This window comes from Erinaceus europaeus, chromosome 4 (genome assembly GCF_950295315.1).
Source record: "Erinaceus europaeus chromosome 4, mEriEur2.1, whole genome shotgun sequence".
NCBI lineage: Eukaryota > Metazoa > Chordata > Mammalia > Eulipotyphla > Erinaceidae > Erinaceus > Erinaceus europaeus.
In genome coordinates, this window is record NC_080165.1 from 89,487,643 (window position 1) to 89,506,996 (window position 19,354).

The following is a 19,354-nucleotide window of genomic DNA, read 5'->3' on the forward strand; positions in this document are numbered from 1 at the left end:
TCCAGTCCTCTCTTCCCCTTCAAGCCATTCAAGACACCATTACTACATCTAAATGTCCCTCTCTTTTTCCTCCTCTCTCTCTTAGGGTGCTGGCAGAGCTAAAGTTCAGAGCCCTCTTATCCTCTTCCTCCTATCACTTCTCTCCTACTGGAATTATGGATTGATACTGTTTTTGTGGTGCAGAAGGGAGCAGTTCTGGCTTATGTAATTGCTGCTCTGCTGTTCATGGGCATTGGCAGTTTTCCTAGTGGACTAGAGCTCTGGAGAGGCGAGGTAAAAAAAAATTCTCTGAAAATATCTAATGGTAAATACCTTTATAAGTAGTACTTTATTTTCATATAAGTATAAAATAATCTGTTCCTGGGACAAAAGATGAGATAAAATTAAAAATTAAAATAGTGTCTTTATGGATGTACTTCTACTTACATTGAGAAAAGTCCATAACCTGAGTAATTCATAAACCATTTTGTGAGTTAGTGCTTTAGCTAACAATCAGAGTCAGCAACTTTCCTGTGTCACATTTCTAGTTTAACTGTCAGAGTGGGGCAGTGTAATTGCCAATGTCAAAATGCATTGCTCTGCAGATAGCCACCAAAATGTCCAGAACACCAACTCCTTCACCAAAATGGCAAGCACTACACATGCCAGCATGTAGTACTGTTCATTTTACACAACAATTTCATCCAGACAACTGTTTTCACTTTAACTCTTATTCAGAATCAAAACTAAGGAGGTAGGGTGAGTTGAAAGTAAATCAGAATGGTGAGCAACCTGCCATACCCAAGGTCCCATATTTTCTATAAATAAAAGCAATATCACCAGGAAGACATGAAGTAATGAGCACAGAACTCGAATGTGGGAAGCCCCAGGCTCAATTCCCAGCACACCAAGTCAGAGCTGAGTGGTGATCTTGTAATAAACAGATAAATAAACAATGCATGGAGACAGGGAGATGACTCACCTACTTTGGTACATGCTTCACCATAATCAAATTCCCTGGTGCAAACATTAAGACCATGTGAGAGAACTGCAGCACTGGAGGAAAGTTCTAGAGATTGTAGCACAGTGCTGTGATGTGCCTCCTTAGTGTACTTCCCTCATTCTCTATTTGTCATCCCCTCTCCCTCTCTCTCTCTCCCTCCCCCCCATGATTGTTTTTAATTGAGTATTTCTTTTTCTTCAATATCTCAGATTGAGTCCCTCTCTGGGAAACTCTGATGTATCTTATAAATAGTTCTCTGAAAGTCCTAAGGTTTTCAACTCAATAAATATTGCCAAATCTTGAGGTGGGTTCAGTTTTGTAGGCTTAGTTTGGGATTCCTGCCACTTATCAGATAAATTCACTGAGTATGAGCATTCTCTCTCTCTCTCTCTCTCTCTCTTTCCATATATACATATACATATACATATACATATACATATACATATACATATACATATACATATACATATACATATACATATACATATACATATACATATACATATACATATACATATACATATACATATATATATATATATCAAAAGGCTTGCCTATACAGTTCAACCAAAGTTGTTTATTTAACTCCATATCCCATACACCAGATACAGACATAGGTGCCTGTAAAACTGTTTTTACCTTGAGGAACATTTGATCTGCCGATGGCCAAAGGCTATTCAGACAAAAGGATAAAGGTGCTCAATGTTTCTATAAACCAGATCTCTACAGAAAGATAAAGCTCCAAATATCAGCTTACCCTGCATTCTTCTTGGATACAATCTCATCAATTTTGCAGGATCATAAAAATGTATGATTATTATAGAAAAAGTCATTCTGGGGAATTTCAAAAAAGCAGAAAAATATCACCCTTAGTATTATTGCTTTCATTTGAACTATTAAAATTCTATGGTTTAGCTAGAAGAGATGTGCTGCATAAATATATCTGCTGATTTGCATGTTACTGTTCTGTGAGATTAGGAGTCAACAGAAGAGTCATTCCACTTTGCATAATATCTCTATTTTTCTAGGAAAAGAAATGGAGCATATTACCCACTATATGACTGCCCCTTGAATTTCCTTATACAACATTATCGTATATTAGAAACTATTTCCCTTATTATAATCATAGCTTCTACGTTTGTGAACAATATTGGCATAGATATGTTTATAATCAAGAATTTGTCTATTTCTTCACTTTAAACAAGATTCTTGGAGGAAATGACCTAGACAATAAACATTTATTTTTTATTATTTTTTTAATTATCTTTATTTATTTATTGGATAAACAGCCAGAAATCAAGAGGGAAGGAGGAAATAGAGAGGAAGAGAGACAGAGAGACACCTGCAGCACCACTCATGAAGACTTCCCCCTGCAGGTGGGGACCAGGGGCTTGCATCTGGGTCCTTGCGCATTGGAACGTGCACTCAACCAGGTGCGCCACCACCCGGCCCCAACAATATATATTTATACATCAGTACATATGCTAAACCAGAAAACTACATAGTCCTACTTAGAATATGTGGAGTTAACATGTTTTTTGTTTTTGTTTTGTTTTATGTTTAGATTTTTTATCTATTTATTTATTTAAGAAAGGAGACATTAACAAAACTGTAGGATAGGAGGGGTACAACTCCACACAATTCCCACAACCTGGTCTCCATATCCCACCCCCTCCCTCTGATAGCTTTCCCATTCTCTATCCCTCTGGGAGTATGGACCCAAGATCATTGTGGGATGCAGAAGGTGGAAGGTCTGGCTTCTGTAATTGCTTCCCCTCTGAACATGGGCGTTGATGTTTTACAGGAAAAAAAAAACTTAAGGAAAACAATAAGGAAAATGTATTCAAGGACGGGAAGAAAAGTGTACAAAAGAGGAAAAAAGCATAAATTATGATATCCTGAACAAAATTAATGGTTTCTAAGTTTAAAACATTTTTAGGCCAGGCAGTGGCACACTCAGTTGAGGACACACATTACAGTGCACAAGGACCTGGGTTTAAGCTCTTGGTCCCCACTTGTTAGGAGGCAATTTCAAGAGCAGTAGAGCAATGCTGCAGTTGTCTGTCTTTCTCTCTCCCCATCTGTCTTCCCCTTCCTTCTCAATACCTCTCTATCTCTATTTAAAAATAAACAAATAAATAAATATTAAAGCAAAAACATTTTAGGGCTCAAAAGTTATCTTGGATAGTGCATATTTTCTTCTGGGTACTACCCAGGTTCCAACCTGGCCCCAAAGACAGTAAGGGAAGATTCTGCTTCTCTGTCTCTCTATATCTCTACCTTTATATCTGAAAAAAGATGATCTAGAGCAGTAAAAAAAAATTCAATGATCAATTAGATAATAAAGTAATAGCAAATGTACTGTTAACCACATTTGTGGTTTTTGTTTGGATATTCCATATATATAAACACATACACAAGGATGTCTTCCTTTATTTTTCCTCTCCTACAAATGTACTTCTTGGATAAGTTCACAATTATGAGTATTTTTTAAATTTATTTATTAATATTTATTTCCTTTTATTGCCCTTGTTGTTTTATTGTTGTAGTTGTTACTGATGTCATCGTTGTTGGATAGGGCAGAAAGAAATGGAGAGAGGAGGGAAAGACAGGGGGAGAAAAAGATAGACACCTGCCTGTGAAGCGACTCCCCTACAGATGGGGAGCTGGGGGCTTGAACCGGGATACTTTGTGCAACATGAGCTTAACCCACTGCACTACCACCTGACTCCCAGTTATGAGTATTTTTATTAATTATATCAATCACTTCCTAGGTGTATATCTAATTATTGATCTAATATGAACAATTATATCTCACAATTTTGTCATTTACTCACATATATAGCACTTGAACTCATACAAGCATTCTCCACCTAAAGTAGGTCACAATACTTTTCAGAATAGTCACCATATTATTTATGTATTTTATTTTGCCATCATCAGGGTTATTGTTGGAGTACAGTGCCTATAGGAAGACTCTACCACTCCCGATGACCATGTGTTTCCTTTTTCTTTGATAGAGGGTGTGAGAGAGGAGTAGAAGGAGAAAGAGAGGAGAGACACCTGCAGCATTGCTTCACAACTTGTGAAATCGCCCCCCACCACACACACACACACACACACACACACACACACACACATACACACACCCCTTCAGGTGGATTTTGGGGAACTGAACCTTGTTCTCCTTCACTGTAATGTGTGTTCTTCTAGGTGTACTACTGCCTAGCCCCTAAGACACCATATTTTAAATACTCTTGCTTTTGAAATGTTGTCGCTCTTCACAGGACAGACATAAAATTAAAACTGAAATTTTTGATGATGGTAGACTTCTTTATAGACATTGTCTCTGGTCAGTTTGAAATCAAATGTAATCTGCTTGAAAAGTAAATCACATGTCTAAGATTTCTCCAAAGACAAGAAGCAACTTGTGTATTAATATAATCTCTGCTCTAGTGGCAGCTATGTCTTGAGTACTTACTAAGCATTAGGCACTTTTCAAAAATGCCCTCACTTTTAGTGCATGTAACAGCTCTGGGTGGCAGGTCATCTCCCATCTTACAGATGAAGAAACTTTAGTTCATATAAGTTGATCATACACAAACTCAGAATTCCCTAGTTTAATCACCAACACCACCAAAGCACAGAGAAAAAGGGTTAAAACTATAATTCCTTTGATTCTTAATCTCCAAGATTTTAAATATAACATGAAATAATGTTTTATTTATATGTTCAGAATAATTTTAGCATACTACTTAACAGTCCATATAATACCATTTATATTTTAATGAAAAAATAAAAATTTTCACAATGCTCACCATCTACTGAAAACAAAATATATTGACTAAAAGCTTAAAAAAAAAAAACAAGAGACTTCTTGTTCAAGATTGCTAGTGGAACATGAAATTTTCTTCTTTTATCCTTCTCTTGATCCCATTAAAATGTAAGTAGAGGAAATATATATATATATTCTAAGAAGTATGATGCCTGGCAAGAGAGGAGTGTCCAAGGGGGAAAAAAAAAAAGCACACTGTAAATTTCTCAAGAAGGAAAATAAAATGGGGGATGAATTCTGGATGAAGCAAAGTTGTAACCATGAAAAATCCTTAGTAAATACTTTTCTGTTGGGATGATTTCTGGAAAAGATTTATGTATAACTATGTTCATAGCTGCACAATGTGGCATCGTCAATACCTGGAAGCAACCTAAGTATCCAACAACAGATGAGTGGCTAAGAAATTTGTGGCAAATAATTGGGTAGCAGTGCACCTGGTTAAGTGCACATGTTACCATCTGCAAGGCCATGGGTTCAAGCCCCTCTTGCCCACTGCAGGAGAGAAGCTTCATGAGTAGTGAAGCACTGCTGCAGTTGTCTCTCTGTCTCTACTTTCCTCCCCTCTCAATTTCTCTCTGTCCTACCAGATAAAATAAAATTTAAAAATAAATAAATCTTTTCTTAAAAGAAAGTTATGACATATACACAACAGAATACTATCCAGCCATCAAGAATGATGACTTCACGTTCTTCACTTTATCTTATATAAAGCTTGAAGGAATCATGCTGTGTGATACAAGCCAAAAGAGAAGACTGATCTCAATCACAGGATGAAATCACTCACAGACAGAAGTTGAGACATAAAGAACAGGAAGTAAAAACATATAGTAGAACATGTACTGGGTTTGGTGTATTTCACCAAAGTAAAGTACTGGGGTGGGGTGGGATTCAGGTCCTGGTTCATGATGGTGGAAAATGACATAGACTGAGGGTGAGAATGTTTTACAGAAAATTGAAAAATTTTACACATGTATCAACAACTGTATTTACTGTAAACTATTAATCCCCTAATAAAATTTAAAAAATCAAATACTTCTCTAAACCCTGGAAGGTCCAAATTTAATAAAGCAAATTCCACAGGGGTGTGATGAGAAAAGGGTTGAAAATAACTTAATTTATATGAAGTTCCTAAAATAAACCCTCCCTTCACCTTTAGCAACCCCTGCTAAGGAGTATAAGCAGGTTAACAAGCTAAATTCAACCCAGGTATTCAACAACAGATGAGTGGCTGAAAGAGTCATAGTCAACAGAAATTGAAAATGATGAATTCACCTTCTTCACCTCATCTTAGATGGAGCCTGAAGGAATCATGTTAAGTGAGATAAGCCAGAAAGAGAAGAATGAATAAGGGATGATCTCTCTCATAGACAGAAGTTGAGAAATAAGAATAGAAGGGGAAGCGCAAAACAAAACTTGGACTAGGCTTGGCATATTGCACCAAAGTAAAAGACTCTGGGAAGGAAGGGTGGAGTATTTCATGTCTTGATGCACCATGGTAGAGGAGGACCTTGGAGCAGGGCTAGAGTGTTTTGCAGAAAACTGAGAAATTTTAGACATGTACTAACAACTGTATTTACTATTGGCTGCAAACCACTAATCCCCCCCCAATAAGAAATTTTTAAAAATGCACTGCTGCCACGGGGTCAAGTTGGCTTGGCTATCTCAACTTGACCCAAGCTTTCCAATAGATCTGCAATAAATCATGTCTTCTGCAGCCTGCTAGATGGTCACAGTACTTTGTCTTACACTGAGATACAATTGATAAAGAATGTTATGCTTGATAAATAGTAATGAATAGAGTAAGTGTATATGTATATTTGATAAATCTTTTTTTAAATACACACAATAAAGCCAATTTAAAGAGAAAAAAACAAGATAAAGTCAAAGCCAGTCTAGGCTAAGTGAGTGAATAAATCATGAATAAATGGGCATAAGCAATGGAGAAGCAAACCATAAAGAAATCCACAAACTGAAACTTTACCTCAACTGAAAAATAACCATAGAAGTTTTTTTTTTAATTTCTCATCGCTTCTTTATATTGACTAAATTCCCCACTCTGTGTGATGCGTTTATTAATTTATGGTGACATTTTCTTCCCTCAGACTCCCACTATAACCTGATATCTCAAGAAAGAACTACAACATACTTGGGAAAACAATCCTGTGGATTTTTTTTATCTGCTCTTGGGAAGAATGTCATCGAGTTATTATTTAAGAGCATGAGGTCATTTCTGACATCCACAAAGGGCAGTAGCTACGTTTGGAAAACAACCTGAGGTGATGTCTTCCACAGGAGCTACACAGGCAAGGAAATACCCATTAAAAGAAGAAAATTAATGAATGGACCCTTGAGGATATTTTAAGTGCCATTTTTTTTAAATACTAGCAATTAAGCCACAGACATCCTCTCACCATTTTTAAAAATCATGTCTTTGTTTTTATTAAGATCATGCAACAAAATAAAACCCCCAACTCTCTAGTGTAATTACACCACTAATAGTCTATTTGCCACTCCCTAAGGGGAGTTGTACTTGGAGCAGAACAACTAGATATGTAAGCAATTATAATCCCCACAGTGAGAACCTATAAAATATTTCACCTCACGTACACTGAGTTATAAATGTCACCGTGAAAACACAGCTCTGTTAAAGCCTGCAATCCATCTCCTTTCTGTTATTCACCACCACACAGAGCTGCATCAAAAGATTCATTCAAATAGTATATCACAGACTTACATTATCGGCAGACACTGCTTTAATTAGTAGTGCTGTTCAAAGGACTGGGTGGCTTCAAGAATGTCACTTGACCCATAAAGCAGAAATCTGGATCCTTGTCAATGTCTTTACTCTCATCTTTCCACCCTGGATTTTAACAGACACAGTTCTCATTTTCTAAAAGGTAGAAGGAAAATTGAAATGGTGGCTAGGAATTTATCATTGTGTGTAGTCCACTTTCTCCTCAACCTGCAATGATGCAAAGGACTAAAATTAGAGTTGCAAAGGGAGTAAGATATCTGTGTCAGGTGCATTGCAGGGAATGGGAAACTACAAAAAGGCATAGATAAGAGCAAAGAAAATCATTTTTGAAATGAAATTTAAAATACAAGGGGTGTGTATTTGTGTGTGTGTGTGTGTGTGTTTACTCAATTTGTGTTCCCAATGAAACACAGCAGCCATGTTATCTCATGTATTAATACCAAAAAAAGGGAATATTCTACTTTTTTTAGTATTATGATATCATTATGGAGGCACTTAAATGTTACTGTCTTCTCCTAAGTTGAATATGGACCCCAGATCACATCAAATTGGTGGGGTTTACAGTCAACAATATTTATACACCTTTCTCAGGGAAGAGAGTGGGAGCTACTCTCTTCCCTGATCCAGCTTTCTGGTTCTTTTTCCAGCCATGACATCATCTCCCCAGACAATAACTTGGATCCACAAGCCTATCAGATTTCAGGCTCAGGGGAAAAAAGAAAAAAAAAAAAAAAAACTAGTATAGCCATAGTATAGCCTTTGGAAAATAACTAAAATATGCCTACTAGCTACACACAAAATGGAGACCCCCCACACACACACACATACAACTCTTCATCTGCACTACTCCAGCTTTTAGGTTCATGATTAGTCAATAACTTGTTTGGCTTTATACGCTCTCTTTTCAGCCACCAGGTTCCAGATGCTAGCAAGATGCCAACCAGACTTCCCTGGACAGACAACCCTACCAATGTGTCCTGGAGCTCTAATTCCCCAGAATCCCACCCCACTAGGGAAAGAGATGTGCTGGGAGTATGGATCGACCTGTCAATGCCCATGTTCAGCAGGGAAGCAATTACAGAAGCCAGACCTTCAACCTTCTGCATCCCACAATAACCTTGGGTCCATATTCCCAGAGGGTTAAAGAATAAGAAAGCTATCAGGGGAAGGGATGGGATATGGAGTTCTGGTGGTGGGAATTGTGTGGAGTTGTACCCTTCTTATCCTATGGTTTTGTCAGGGTTTCCTTTTTACAAATAAATTAAAATTTTAAAAATTCCCTTTTGAAAAAATGTTACTGTCTTCATATACTCAACAATTTTCATAAATTACCCAATTTCTTTCCTTTTATTTTTCTTATTTATAAAAAATAAACATTGACAAAACCATAGGATAAGAGGAGTATAACACCACACAATTCCCACCATCAGAACTCCATATCCCATCCTCTCTCCTGATAGCTTTCCTATTCTTTATCCCTCTGGGAGTATGGACCCAGGGTCATTATGGGATCTTGTTTGCTTCTTAGCAAGACTACAGAAAGTATATGTTGTTCAACTCAGAAATACTAAGCTGAGATCTTTATATACCACAAAGAAGGATTTTAATCTAGTAACAAAGACTTCTGTTTTATATGATTGGTGGTGACATAAAATTAAAAGCCATCTCCATCTTTCCAATATCTGTATAAACGGTCATTGTTGGACATAGTCAGGGTACACTTTCTATAGACTTATGAAGTGATAGAGAGCAGAGCAATATTGCCGAATCCAGTTCTTCCTTTCACTTTGTAAGAAAAGGAAAATAAAGGTTAAGCACTATGTCCAAACACACAATTATTGATGCCCTAGACTCACATAAAGCATGCTTTTCATCACATTATGTGGAATTTAGGAAGGCATTTTTAGAATGAAAAAGTAATCATCACCAACAACATAAATGCAACATGCATGTGCATACATCCAAAGGCATAGGCTCTTTATTTCGGTTTTCAGATATGCTCAGATGAGTGAACCTGCATGTACTCACCTACCCTCGTTCATCATTTTTATAGTCTTAGCTTCATTCTATAATTATATCCTTTGACTCTAATTCTAATCACGTAGTAGTTTTTCATTGAGCTTTATGATCTACCAAAATCCTGGCATCTCATGCCTTCCCTCCTTTAAATTTTATGCCACAGAATTTTCAGGAATTTATCTAAGGACATTTGTTGCTGTGCTCTGAAAAAGATGTCAGAAAGGGGTTAAAGTTAGGCTCTTTTTAATACAAAAGAAATTTAAGAGCAATTACTTGTTTTATTGAACTCTGATCATCCAAATGATCAAGGTTCATGATTATTCTTTGCAAGTATATGTCTTTACCTGAGGTTAACCCAGAGTTTTCTTTTTACTCATAAAGTTTAAGAGATGCTTTGATTCTTCAAAGAATGCATGAGTGTATGTGTGCGTGTGTGTGAGCATGCATGAATGCATGTCTGTGTGTGTCAGAGAGAAAGAGAGAGAGAGATATCAGAGTGCCACTCAACTCTAGTTATTGACTATACCAGGGATTGAACCTGTTAAGATTCACATTCAAATTCTGTTGCTACTGCTACACTATTTCCTAGCCCTGAAGAAAATTATCTTAATCAATCTTTATAATACCAGGCATAAAATGATCAATTCTATATGCCCTTCATTGATTTCTCAGAGAGCATGTTAATCCCCAGAAAAAAAAAAAAAACAGGAGTAAATTAATTGATCTTACTAAAAGGTTCTGAATTCCTCCATCTTCCTTCCAGTTGAAAGAAACTTACTGAAACATGCACCAGAGAAATATTATTCAATACAGCCATCTGGGTTTTGGAAATAATTGTTTCCACAAAGAAATTTGAATGTCAACTTATTCCAGAGTTTTGACCCTCACTTGAGAAAAAGGAATACTAATTCAAAATACTGCTAATAAATAAGCCATCCTAGGATATGTGCCAAATAGAGGTGTAGAACAACACATATAGGGAAAGCAACAGCATTATTATTGTTGTTGTTGTTGTTATTTTTTTATTGGATAGAGACAGAGAAATTGAGAGGAAAAGGGGAGACAGAGATGGACAGAGACAGAGATACATTTGCACTCCTAAAACTTTCCCCTTGCAGCTAGAGATGTGAACTCAGTGCCCTTCTGCATTGCAGTGTGTGTGAACTTACTTAACTAAGTGCACCACCACATGGACCCTCAAAAACAGCATTCTCAAAAAAAGGCCTGCCATTCCCTATGAAGGTGGCACCCATAAAAACAAGAATGAGCCAAGGGAGTTATGGTTTGGAAATGAATTAACTCCTACCCTCTACCATCAAAATGATCCTTTAAAACAGATACTGAAGACAACTTTATCTGTAAAAATAAGAACTTTGTAAGAGTTATTGTTTCACTTTTATTATAAGTATTCAAGAAATAGGAGGTAACTTCCAGATTAAATAATCAAATGCCAAGAGAGAAAAAAAAATGCATTGCTTCTTTTCCCTCATTTTGATTAATGCCAAAATTAATTTATTAAGGGTCCAGGGAAATTAATTATCATATAAAGGTTTCTCATCTCCAAAGATCTTTAAATTCATTGCGTATTTTATCTTATGATGTTTACTTCTTAAGAATTATGTAAAGATGCTAAACAACAATTAAGCCATTTTGAAAATAATTCCCATATAACATGTCAAAAACATTAACACTGCGAACATTATTTCATTCCTATCAATACACACTTGTATGTCTATTTCCAATTACTCTACCTGAACACAATTAGAAAGAAAAACAAATGGATATATGGATATTCTATTGGATAAAATATGCTACTACACAAAATGCTTTACGGTTATTGCCATCATTATCATATTCTGAAGAATAATTATAGATTTGATATCCCAGATTTATGAGATCAGTATTTTGGATATTTAACTTTTGTACAGGTAGAATATGTATAGCTTACTAAAACATAATTGTTACATTAAGATCTACTGGAAAACATTCAAAGCATAGTAATTTGTTAAAGGATATTAAATATAACAGTATAAGTTTCACTCACTGTATGAAATAGAGCTCTCCTAGAAAGCCTCTTGTAAGCTGAAGTGATGTAAAATTAAGATGTAATTACCATTAATTTATATGGAAATTTTTGTAGTATTTCCAGACCCTCTGCTAAAGTAGCCTTACTAAATCATACCAAACAATACTTAAAGCCTAAAACGAAACTAACACATAGTAAAAGCAAGAAAGATAGTAGTAACCTTTGCACAACCTATAAAAGGCATTTTCCAGTCTCCCTGATGGTTACAGAAGGAAGTTTTCACTTTTCTCCTTTTTGTCATAAAATCAAAAACTCTTTTGGGATTTCTTAGCAAAAACAGGTACTAAAATGAGTTTCATTGTAAAAGCACAAATGTGTAGTGCAAACTTTTAAAAAGTGGGACAGAGGGGGTCCAGCACAGCAGGTTAAGAACACGTGGCGCAAAGTGCAAGGACTGGCATAGGGATTCCGGTTTGAGCCCCCAGCTCCCCACCTGTAGGGGAGTCGCTTCACAGGCAGTGAAGCAGGTCTGTGGGTATGTTTTTCTCTCCCCCTCTGTCTTCCCCTTCTCTCTCCATTTCTCTCTGTCCTATCCAACAACGAACGACATCAATAGCAATAATAACCACAACAAGGCTACAACAACAAGGACAACAAAAGGGGGAAAAAACGGTCTCCAGGAGCAGTGGATTCATGGTGCAGGCACTGAGCCCCAGCAATAATCCTGGAGGCGAAAAAATAAATAAATAAAATAAGGTGGGAAAGAATACTTGTACTTCCTTTTAAGACACACCCAGAATTAACTGCATATGGTAAATGACTTAAGTTCTAGAAATGACATCCAGCTTGGGTCTTTTAAAAGGATGGATGGATGGATGGATGGATGGATGGACGGATGGATTACAGAGAGAGAGGAAAAAGAGAAAACCATAGCACCACTCTTTCACATGCAATTCTCGGGAGCTAAACTTATTATTCTGTTTACAATTATTATAAAATGAAATTCATGTTGCTGGGAAAATAGCTCAGATGGTAGAAAAAAAGACTTGCACACCTGAAATTCTTGTTTCATTAGGCATTGTTTGTACCAGAGTGGTGCTCAGGCTCTCCTCTCTCTCCTTCTCTTTCTCAACAAATTATATATAAAATATGTAATTATATATATACAGTGATAAAACAACCAGGCCAAACAGCAGTTACCTACAGAGCACAAGTTACCATCTGCAAAAAGCGGAGTCCAAGTCTCCCTCCCCTCCTTTAGGAAGGAAGTTTCAAGAGTAGTGGAGCAGTACTACAGGCAGTTCTCACTTTCTCACTCTCCCTTCCCTCTCAACTTCTCTCTGTTTCTATCAAAAATGAGAGTAAAAATGGCCACTAAGGACAGTGGGTTCATTGTGCGAGCAATAAAAATAATCATAATGACTAATAAAAGACAATTCAACTCATAATAGAATCTGACTACTAATTAATATGCTTCCATGTTAGCTTCTAAAGTATTCCAGACAATACCACTTAGAATACTATCACTACATACATGTTGAAGTGAATTGCGTTGGTATATGAGTTTAAGAAACACTAGACTAAGTATGTCTCATAACATTTTAGTATGTTAAAATACAGCCTGAGGGTTGGGGAAATAGCATAATTTTTATGCAAAAGACTTCATGCCTAAGGCTCTAAAATTACAGGGTCATTCCCCAGCACTACTGTAAGCCAGAGCTGTGCAGTGCTCTGGTCTCTTTCTCTCTGTGTATCACTCATTATAAAAAGAAATAAAAGTAAATTTAAAAAAATACATGAGCCTTCATGAATAAACTAATTGCACAGTGCATTTCCTACACCGTTTCTTAAATGTCCTTTTACATAAACCGGAAGCTCTATGTAAAGCAGTTTAGACCATAAAAAGAATAGATAACATGTTTTACAGCACATAATTGTTACTCAAGTTCGACCAGGAAAAATAAAAGATCCATGCAGCTTCAATACCAATTAATGTGAAACAAGCCATTTTGAACTGCATTACTACAAAACAGCTTCCTCCCTTCATCCACTTCCAACAAAATTTAGTTTTAGTATAATCCTATTTTGCAGAATAAGCCATGAATAAAATATTCGATATGGCTTAATATGCTGGTTTTAGAAGGAATGGACCATTCTTCTAAGTTCATGCTAGTTTTTTTTTTTTTGCCTCCAGGGTTATTGCTGGGGCTCAGTGCCTATACCACCAATCCACTGCTCCTGGAGGCCATTTTTTCCCTTTTGTTGCCCTGGTTGTTTTATTGTTGTTGTAGTTATTATTATCGCTGTTGTTGATGTCATTGTTGTTAAATAGGACAGAGAGAAATGGAGAAAGGAGGGAAAGTCAGAGAGGTGGTGAGAAAGATAGACACCTGCAGACCTGCTTCACCGCCTGTGAAGCGACTCCCCTGCAGGTGGGGAGCCGGGGTCTCCAACCGGCTCCTTGCGCTTTGCGCCACCTGCGCTTAACCCACTGCGCTACCACCCCACCCCCTGTTTGTTATTTTTAACTTCGACAAAAATGGGTTATCAAGCAATTTAGAGTGTCATTGGTAAACTTATGATAGTTTGGAGAATTTGAGTTTTAATATTTTTATGATTATCTGAGAATGAATGTTAAAGAGATATCTTCAGTTAATAAGTGGCTAGGAATATTTTCCTTATGTCACCAAAGAGCAAAAATTCAGAACAGAAAGTATTAGTAGTTAAAAATAGCAGCCCATTTACCCATGCAAGATAGATTAATACTAGATATGTAGTAAAGAGTCTTATTTATTTCATCTATTTATCGGGGTACAATGAGCTAGTAAACTTAAAATTTTTGCAGACTATTGGTTTTCTTTTTTATTTGCTGTTGAGGTAACTTAGAAATTCTTTCATGTAAAGAAGACTTGGATATTTCTTATTTGTGTAATATGTGATATAATATCCTTTATGATAAAGATCATTATGAATATAGTTCTAATTTTTAAGCAAAGTGTATAGCTTTTTTTATAATATATATATATGCATTTAGATACTTTCTTTTTAACATATATTTCTTTTTTAATTAATTATTTTGGATAGATACAGAGAGAAATTGAGAGGAAAGGGGAAATATACAGAGAAAAAGAGATCAAAATGTCTGCAGCATTGTTTCACTGCTTGTAATGCTTTACCACCTGCAGGTGAGGACTGGGAGGCTTGAACCTGAGTCTTTAGGCACTGTAATGTGTACACTCTACTACCTGGCCCAGGGATATTTAAATATTATCATGAAGAAAATATCTTTCTTTCAAACCATACTTTTAAAAACTTTTCTATTTATAATAAACAAATGTAATAATTTTCAAAACTTAGTGAACTTCACGAAAATATTTTCTACACTGCATTCAACAACTTAGTCACTCATATTATGCTAAGCAATGTTTCATGCTTTGAAATTTGGGGATGTTAATCCCTGAAGAAAACTCAAGTGTTTAACTCAAGAAATTTTTAGGGCCTGGCAGTGGAGTTCCTGGTTGAGTACACATATTACCATATGCAAGGACCCAGGTATAAGCCTTTTCTATTTCTCCTCTATCTCTGCTTCATCTCTCAGGTTCTCTTTGTCATATTAAATAATAATAAATGGGGGGGTTGCCTCTAGGGTTATTGCCGGGCCTCAGTGCCTGCAGTACAAATCCACTGCTCCTGGAGACCATTTTTTCCTTTTGTTGCCCTTGTTTTATCATTGTTGTGGTTATTACTATTATTGTTGTTGTTGCTGTTGTTGGGTAGAACAGAGAGAAATCGAGAGAGGATGGGAAGACAGAGAGGGGGAGTGAAAGACACCTGCAGACCTGCTTCACCGCCTGTGAAGCGACTCCCCTGCAGGTAGGGAGGGGGGCTCCAACCGGGATCCTTAGGACGGTCCTTACACTTCGAGCCATGTGCACTTAACCTGCTGTGCTACCGACCAACTCCCAATAATAAATGTTTTTAAAAAAATTAAAAGAAATTTTCACTGGAAACTTTCAAAGTGTATTTTCCAACTCACTGAAATAGACAAAACTGAACATAAGTTATTTTTTCTTCCCATGCAGTGTCATCAGAATTAGAATTTCTATATCTGAAATTTTCCTGTAGAAGCAATTGTCCTGAATTTTGATGCTTTGCATGTAAATTCACATCCCAATACAAGTTAGATACTCTCCTGGCTCCTGATCTTCCTCAACTATTTGTCCACTCTTCCCAAAGTCAGCCAGAAACTAACTGTAGGTTATTCTCCCTGCATCCAGAGTAGCAATCAGATGTGTAAGAGTTTCTTCCTTGGGAGTCGAGCTGTAGCGCAGTGGGTTAAGCGCAGGTGGCGCAAAGCACAAGGACCGGCATAAGGATCCCGGTTCGAACCCCGGCTCCCCACCTGCAGGGGAGTCGCTTCACAGGCGGTGAAGCAGGTCTGCAGGTGTCTATATTTCTCTCCTCCTCTCTGTCTTCCCCTCCTCTCTCCATTTCTCTCTGTCCTATCCAACAACAACAACAACAATAATAACTACAACAATAAAACAACAAGGGCAACAAAAGGGAATAAATAAAATAAATATTTAAAAAAAAGAGTTTCTTCCTTTAATAAAAGACGTTTGCTCAATTCCAGATTTATCCCAGTGTTAAAGGTAGAATTGGGCATTTCAAATGCCTGACCTTACAGAAAAAGAAATTTCACTGTATCAGATTACTTCACATAATAATAGATGCTTTTCATTTTTGTTTACTTGTCCCACAACCTCTGTGTTTATTTGCAAAACTTCCTGTACAAGATTTCCAGGAGCTCTAGATGGAATTTCACACTAATTCATAATAACTCTTTAGTCATGTACTTATTTACTATATATCTAGTTCCGTAGAAATTTTATAACCACTAAAACTTGATGATAAAACATATCTGAATTTTCCTTTTACTATGGAATGCATTTTTACTTCCTATATTAATAAAGATTGGGTATGTATTTTTAAGGCAGATAACAATTTGGAAATACCCATCTTGGGTTAAGGACTTTACATCCATTATAGTTTTCAGTCCTCGTGTCCACCTTCAAATTAGATACTACTGCCTCTCATTTCACAAATGCACTAAGTGAAGCTCAGCAACCTTAAAGAAAACACCTTGATGTTGGTGGGGGGAATGGTATGCACTTATCCATCACAGGCAGATGAGAAATTGTATTCGGTTGCATCTTGTAAATCATTATTCTTCTAATAAAACAATAAAAACAGAAGAAAAGGTGTAAAATAAGTCTCCTCACCCAACCCCTTCTCATTTGAGCATCCTGATTAGTCCTACAATGGTCTTTTAAGACAGTAGGAAAGTAAAATAACCTGTGGACATTAAATGTCAGGGAACAACCAAGGGCAAAGGTTATAGCTGTTACACAAAGTTACACTAATTAAAAAAAAAAATCTGTAGGTCACCAAATGTGTTTCTTCAAGACCTTCTAATGCACTTGAGGAGTTTTCAATCAAATATGACTTTTTTTTCATTTTTTACTATTTACACTATTATTAGTGAATAAATCCCAATTCTAAACTCCCCTAATAATACATTCCTGTGAGTTTCAATAGTCACAGTATCATTATAATTATATGATTTTACTTTGTGTTATTTGCATTGATGTTAAAAGCAACTCTATCCTATTCTACTATTAACACTGTGTCTACAATAAATTTACAAAAAATTATCTTTCTCTATTATATATAACATAGGGTATTACATAATAGAGATAACATGTATTATATTTTCTCATCATGTGGATCATGATTAGCAAATTCTACTAAGGTATACTTTATTGTATGTTTAAGCAAATATAGGTGACAACTTTTGTTTATTGAAATTTATTTTCTTAGAATTAAAGAAATTTTTTCTACTTTCAAAGAAAAAATAAACATAAATAAAATATTTTGAAGAGTAATATTACCCTCATATCATAAGTTCACTTACTTTACTTGTTCCATAAAACATTAGCTATTTTCATTGACACATATATTTCTAGTATCTCCATGAGAAATTTAATAAATAAAATAACATTTCTTTAAAGAGAAAATCATAAGAAGAACTTAAAATATGCATTCTGATTGTGAAAACAGAAGCAAATCACATCACTCAACTAAATGAAATTTGTCATATCCTTATGGTGAAATTTTATTAATAACCTCATTAAATTACTTTCAGTAAAACCATGCAACTCATTAACTTAAAGGTTGTTGACCAGAAAAAAAAAATGGAAATACAGGCTAGCTAATACAACTTTTCCAGTTTATGACAACAATTTTTTTACCCTGTAAATTACAGTATAAATCTGTTTATACTAAGTCTCACAAATCTTACCATCGGTTTCTCCTCTACATTCTCATCTAATAAGTTTCCTTTTGCATGCTTTTCAAATTCCATGTTGAAAGAGAACCAGAGGAAGAGAAAGGGAAAGAATAAACAGAAAAGAGATTAGATTCAGTCTAGAATATGATTTGATGTGCTTACATGTTAGATATTGCAGGCCATTCCAAGTTGTGAGAGCTCATGACACTATCAAAAAGCCCTGGAGATAATTTCTGGTTAGCTAGTGTTTCCATTTATAGACGTTCAAACCCCATAAACAGAGCACTGAAGAGAAGTCAGCCAGCTGGCCTTAGATAATGATAAATGTCACCAGATAGAAAAGCAAGCTCTTCAACAAGAGAATATTCCAATGGGCTAGTTTCCCTGAACCAAGAAAGATAGATCTGACAAAAAAAAAAAAAAAAATTACTGTCAAAGGATTCATTAATAAACACTGGAGCCAGATAAAGTATATTCTAATTCATAAACCCAATAAATCAGTTTTAAAAGGACAATGTGATAGTCACATAGCAAATATGAATTATCTAGTACAGTTTTCTCATAGTCTAATTTGTGCCTTCCTGGTCTATCCATTCATCCATCATTTTGTAGCTCATATTTTAAAGCTACATAAAGCTAGAGCGTAAAGGATAAAGAATAGGACTATTAAGATAAGGATCTATATATCAAAGAGGTGTTGCCAATTTTATTCCTTGAAAAAGTGGTAATTGAGATTTAGAGTCAAAATGGCATTAAAAAGTAGTGTTTCACTTCTCAGATATGAATTTTGCTCATAATCCTGGCTTTTCCATAGAGAACAAAGCTGTGAGAGTCGATGAAATTTATTTTTCCAACAGAACAAATATTTTCATAATTCCTTAGAAGCTGACACATGCCTTAAACAAAACTAATCTCATTTTTTGACGGTAATGAATTTGGCATAGTTTTTGTTTTGTTTGCAAAAAAACAAGGTAGATATATGAGAACAAAAAATAAATAAGCATGACTTTCAGAGAAAATCAAGACTGATCATATTGATGACCACCCAACCAGTTTAAAATGTTCCATTAAGCACCTGGGTCTGACCCTAACTCATTTCCTGTAATTAGATTCATCCATTACAAAAACATTTTAGGAAAAGTGCTATGAAGCACTATCCTTTAGATTAATTACAGATGGGTCTACATTTCCAGGCAAGTTTATTCTTAAACATATTTTATGTCATGATGGAAGATCTGAGGGTTTCAGAAATGAAATATTTAGTAGGAAATAATCCTAGCCCTTCAATGTGATGAATTCAAAAATACTATATTAGACCCTACATGGACTCCTTTTCTTCAACTCTAAATTCCAGGAAGATAAACTCTACCAAATTTGAAAATTTGAGT

The 19,354-nt window shown here is 35.8% G+C and overlaps 1 protein-coding gene across 4 annotated transcripts in view; it reads right to left on the reverse strand.

Annotated features, from left to right (window-relative positions):
* The window catches only part of MLIP (muscular LMNA interacting protein), a 286,170-nt gene extending 267,607 nt beyond the window's left edge, over positions 1-18,563 (reverse strand). For 2 of the 4 annotated variants that reach the window (XM_060190026.1, XM_060190017.1), the window contains exons 1-2: positions 18,129-18,563; positions 17,979-18,041 (exon numbers count right to left, since the gene is read on the reverse strand). In XM_060190026.1, coding sequence (XP_060046009.1) covers positions 17,979-18,041 — 63 coding nt within the window. In that variant the 5' untranslated portion in view covers positions 18,129-18,563. The other 2 variants (XM_060190016.1, XM_060190025.1) reach the window with 2 other exon arrangements.
* Between the last annotated feature and the right edge of the window lie 791 nt (positions 18,564-19,354).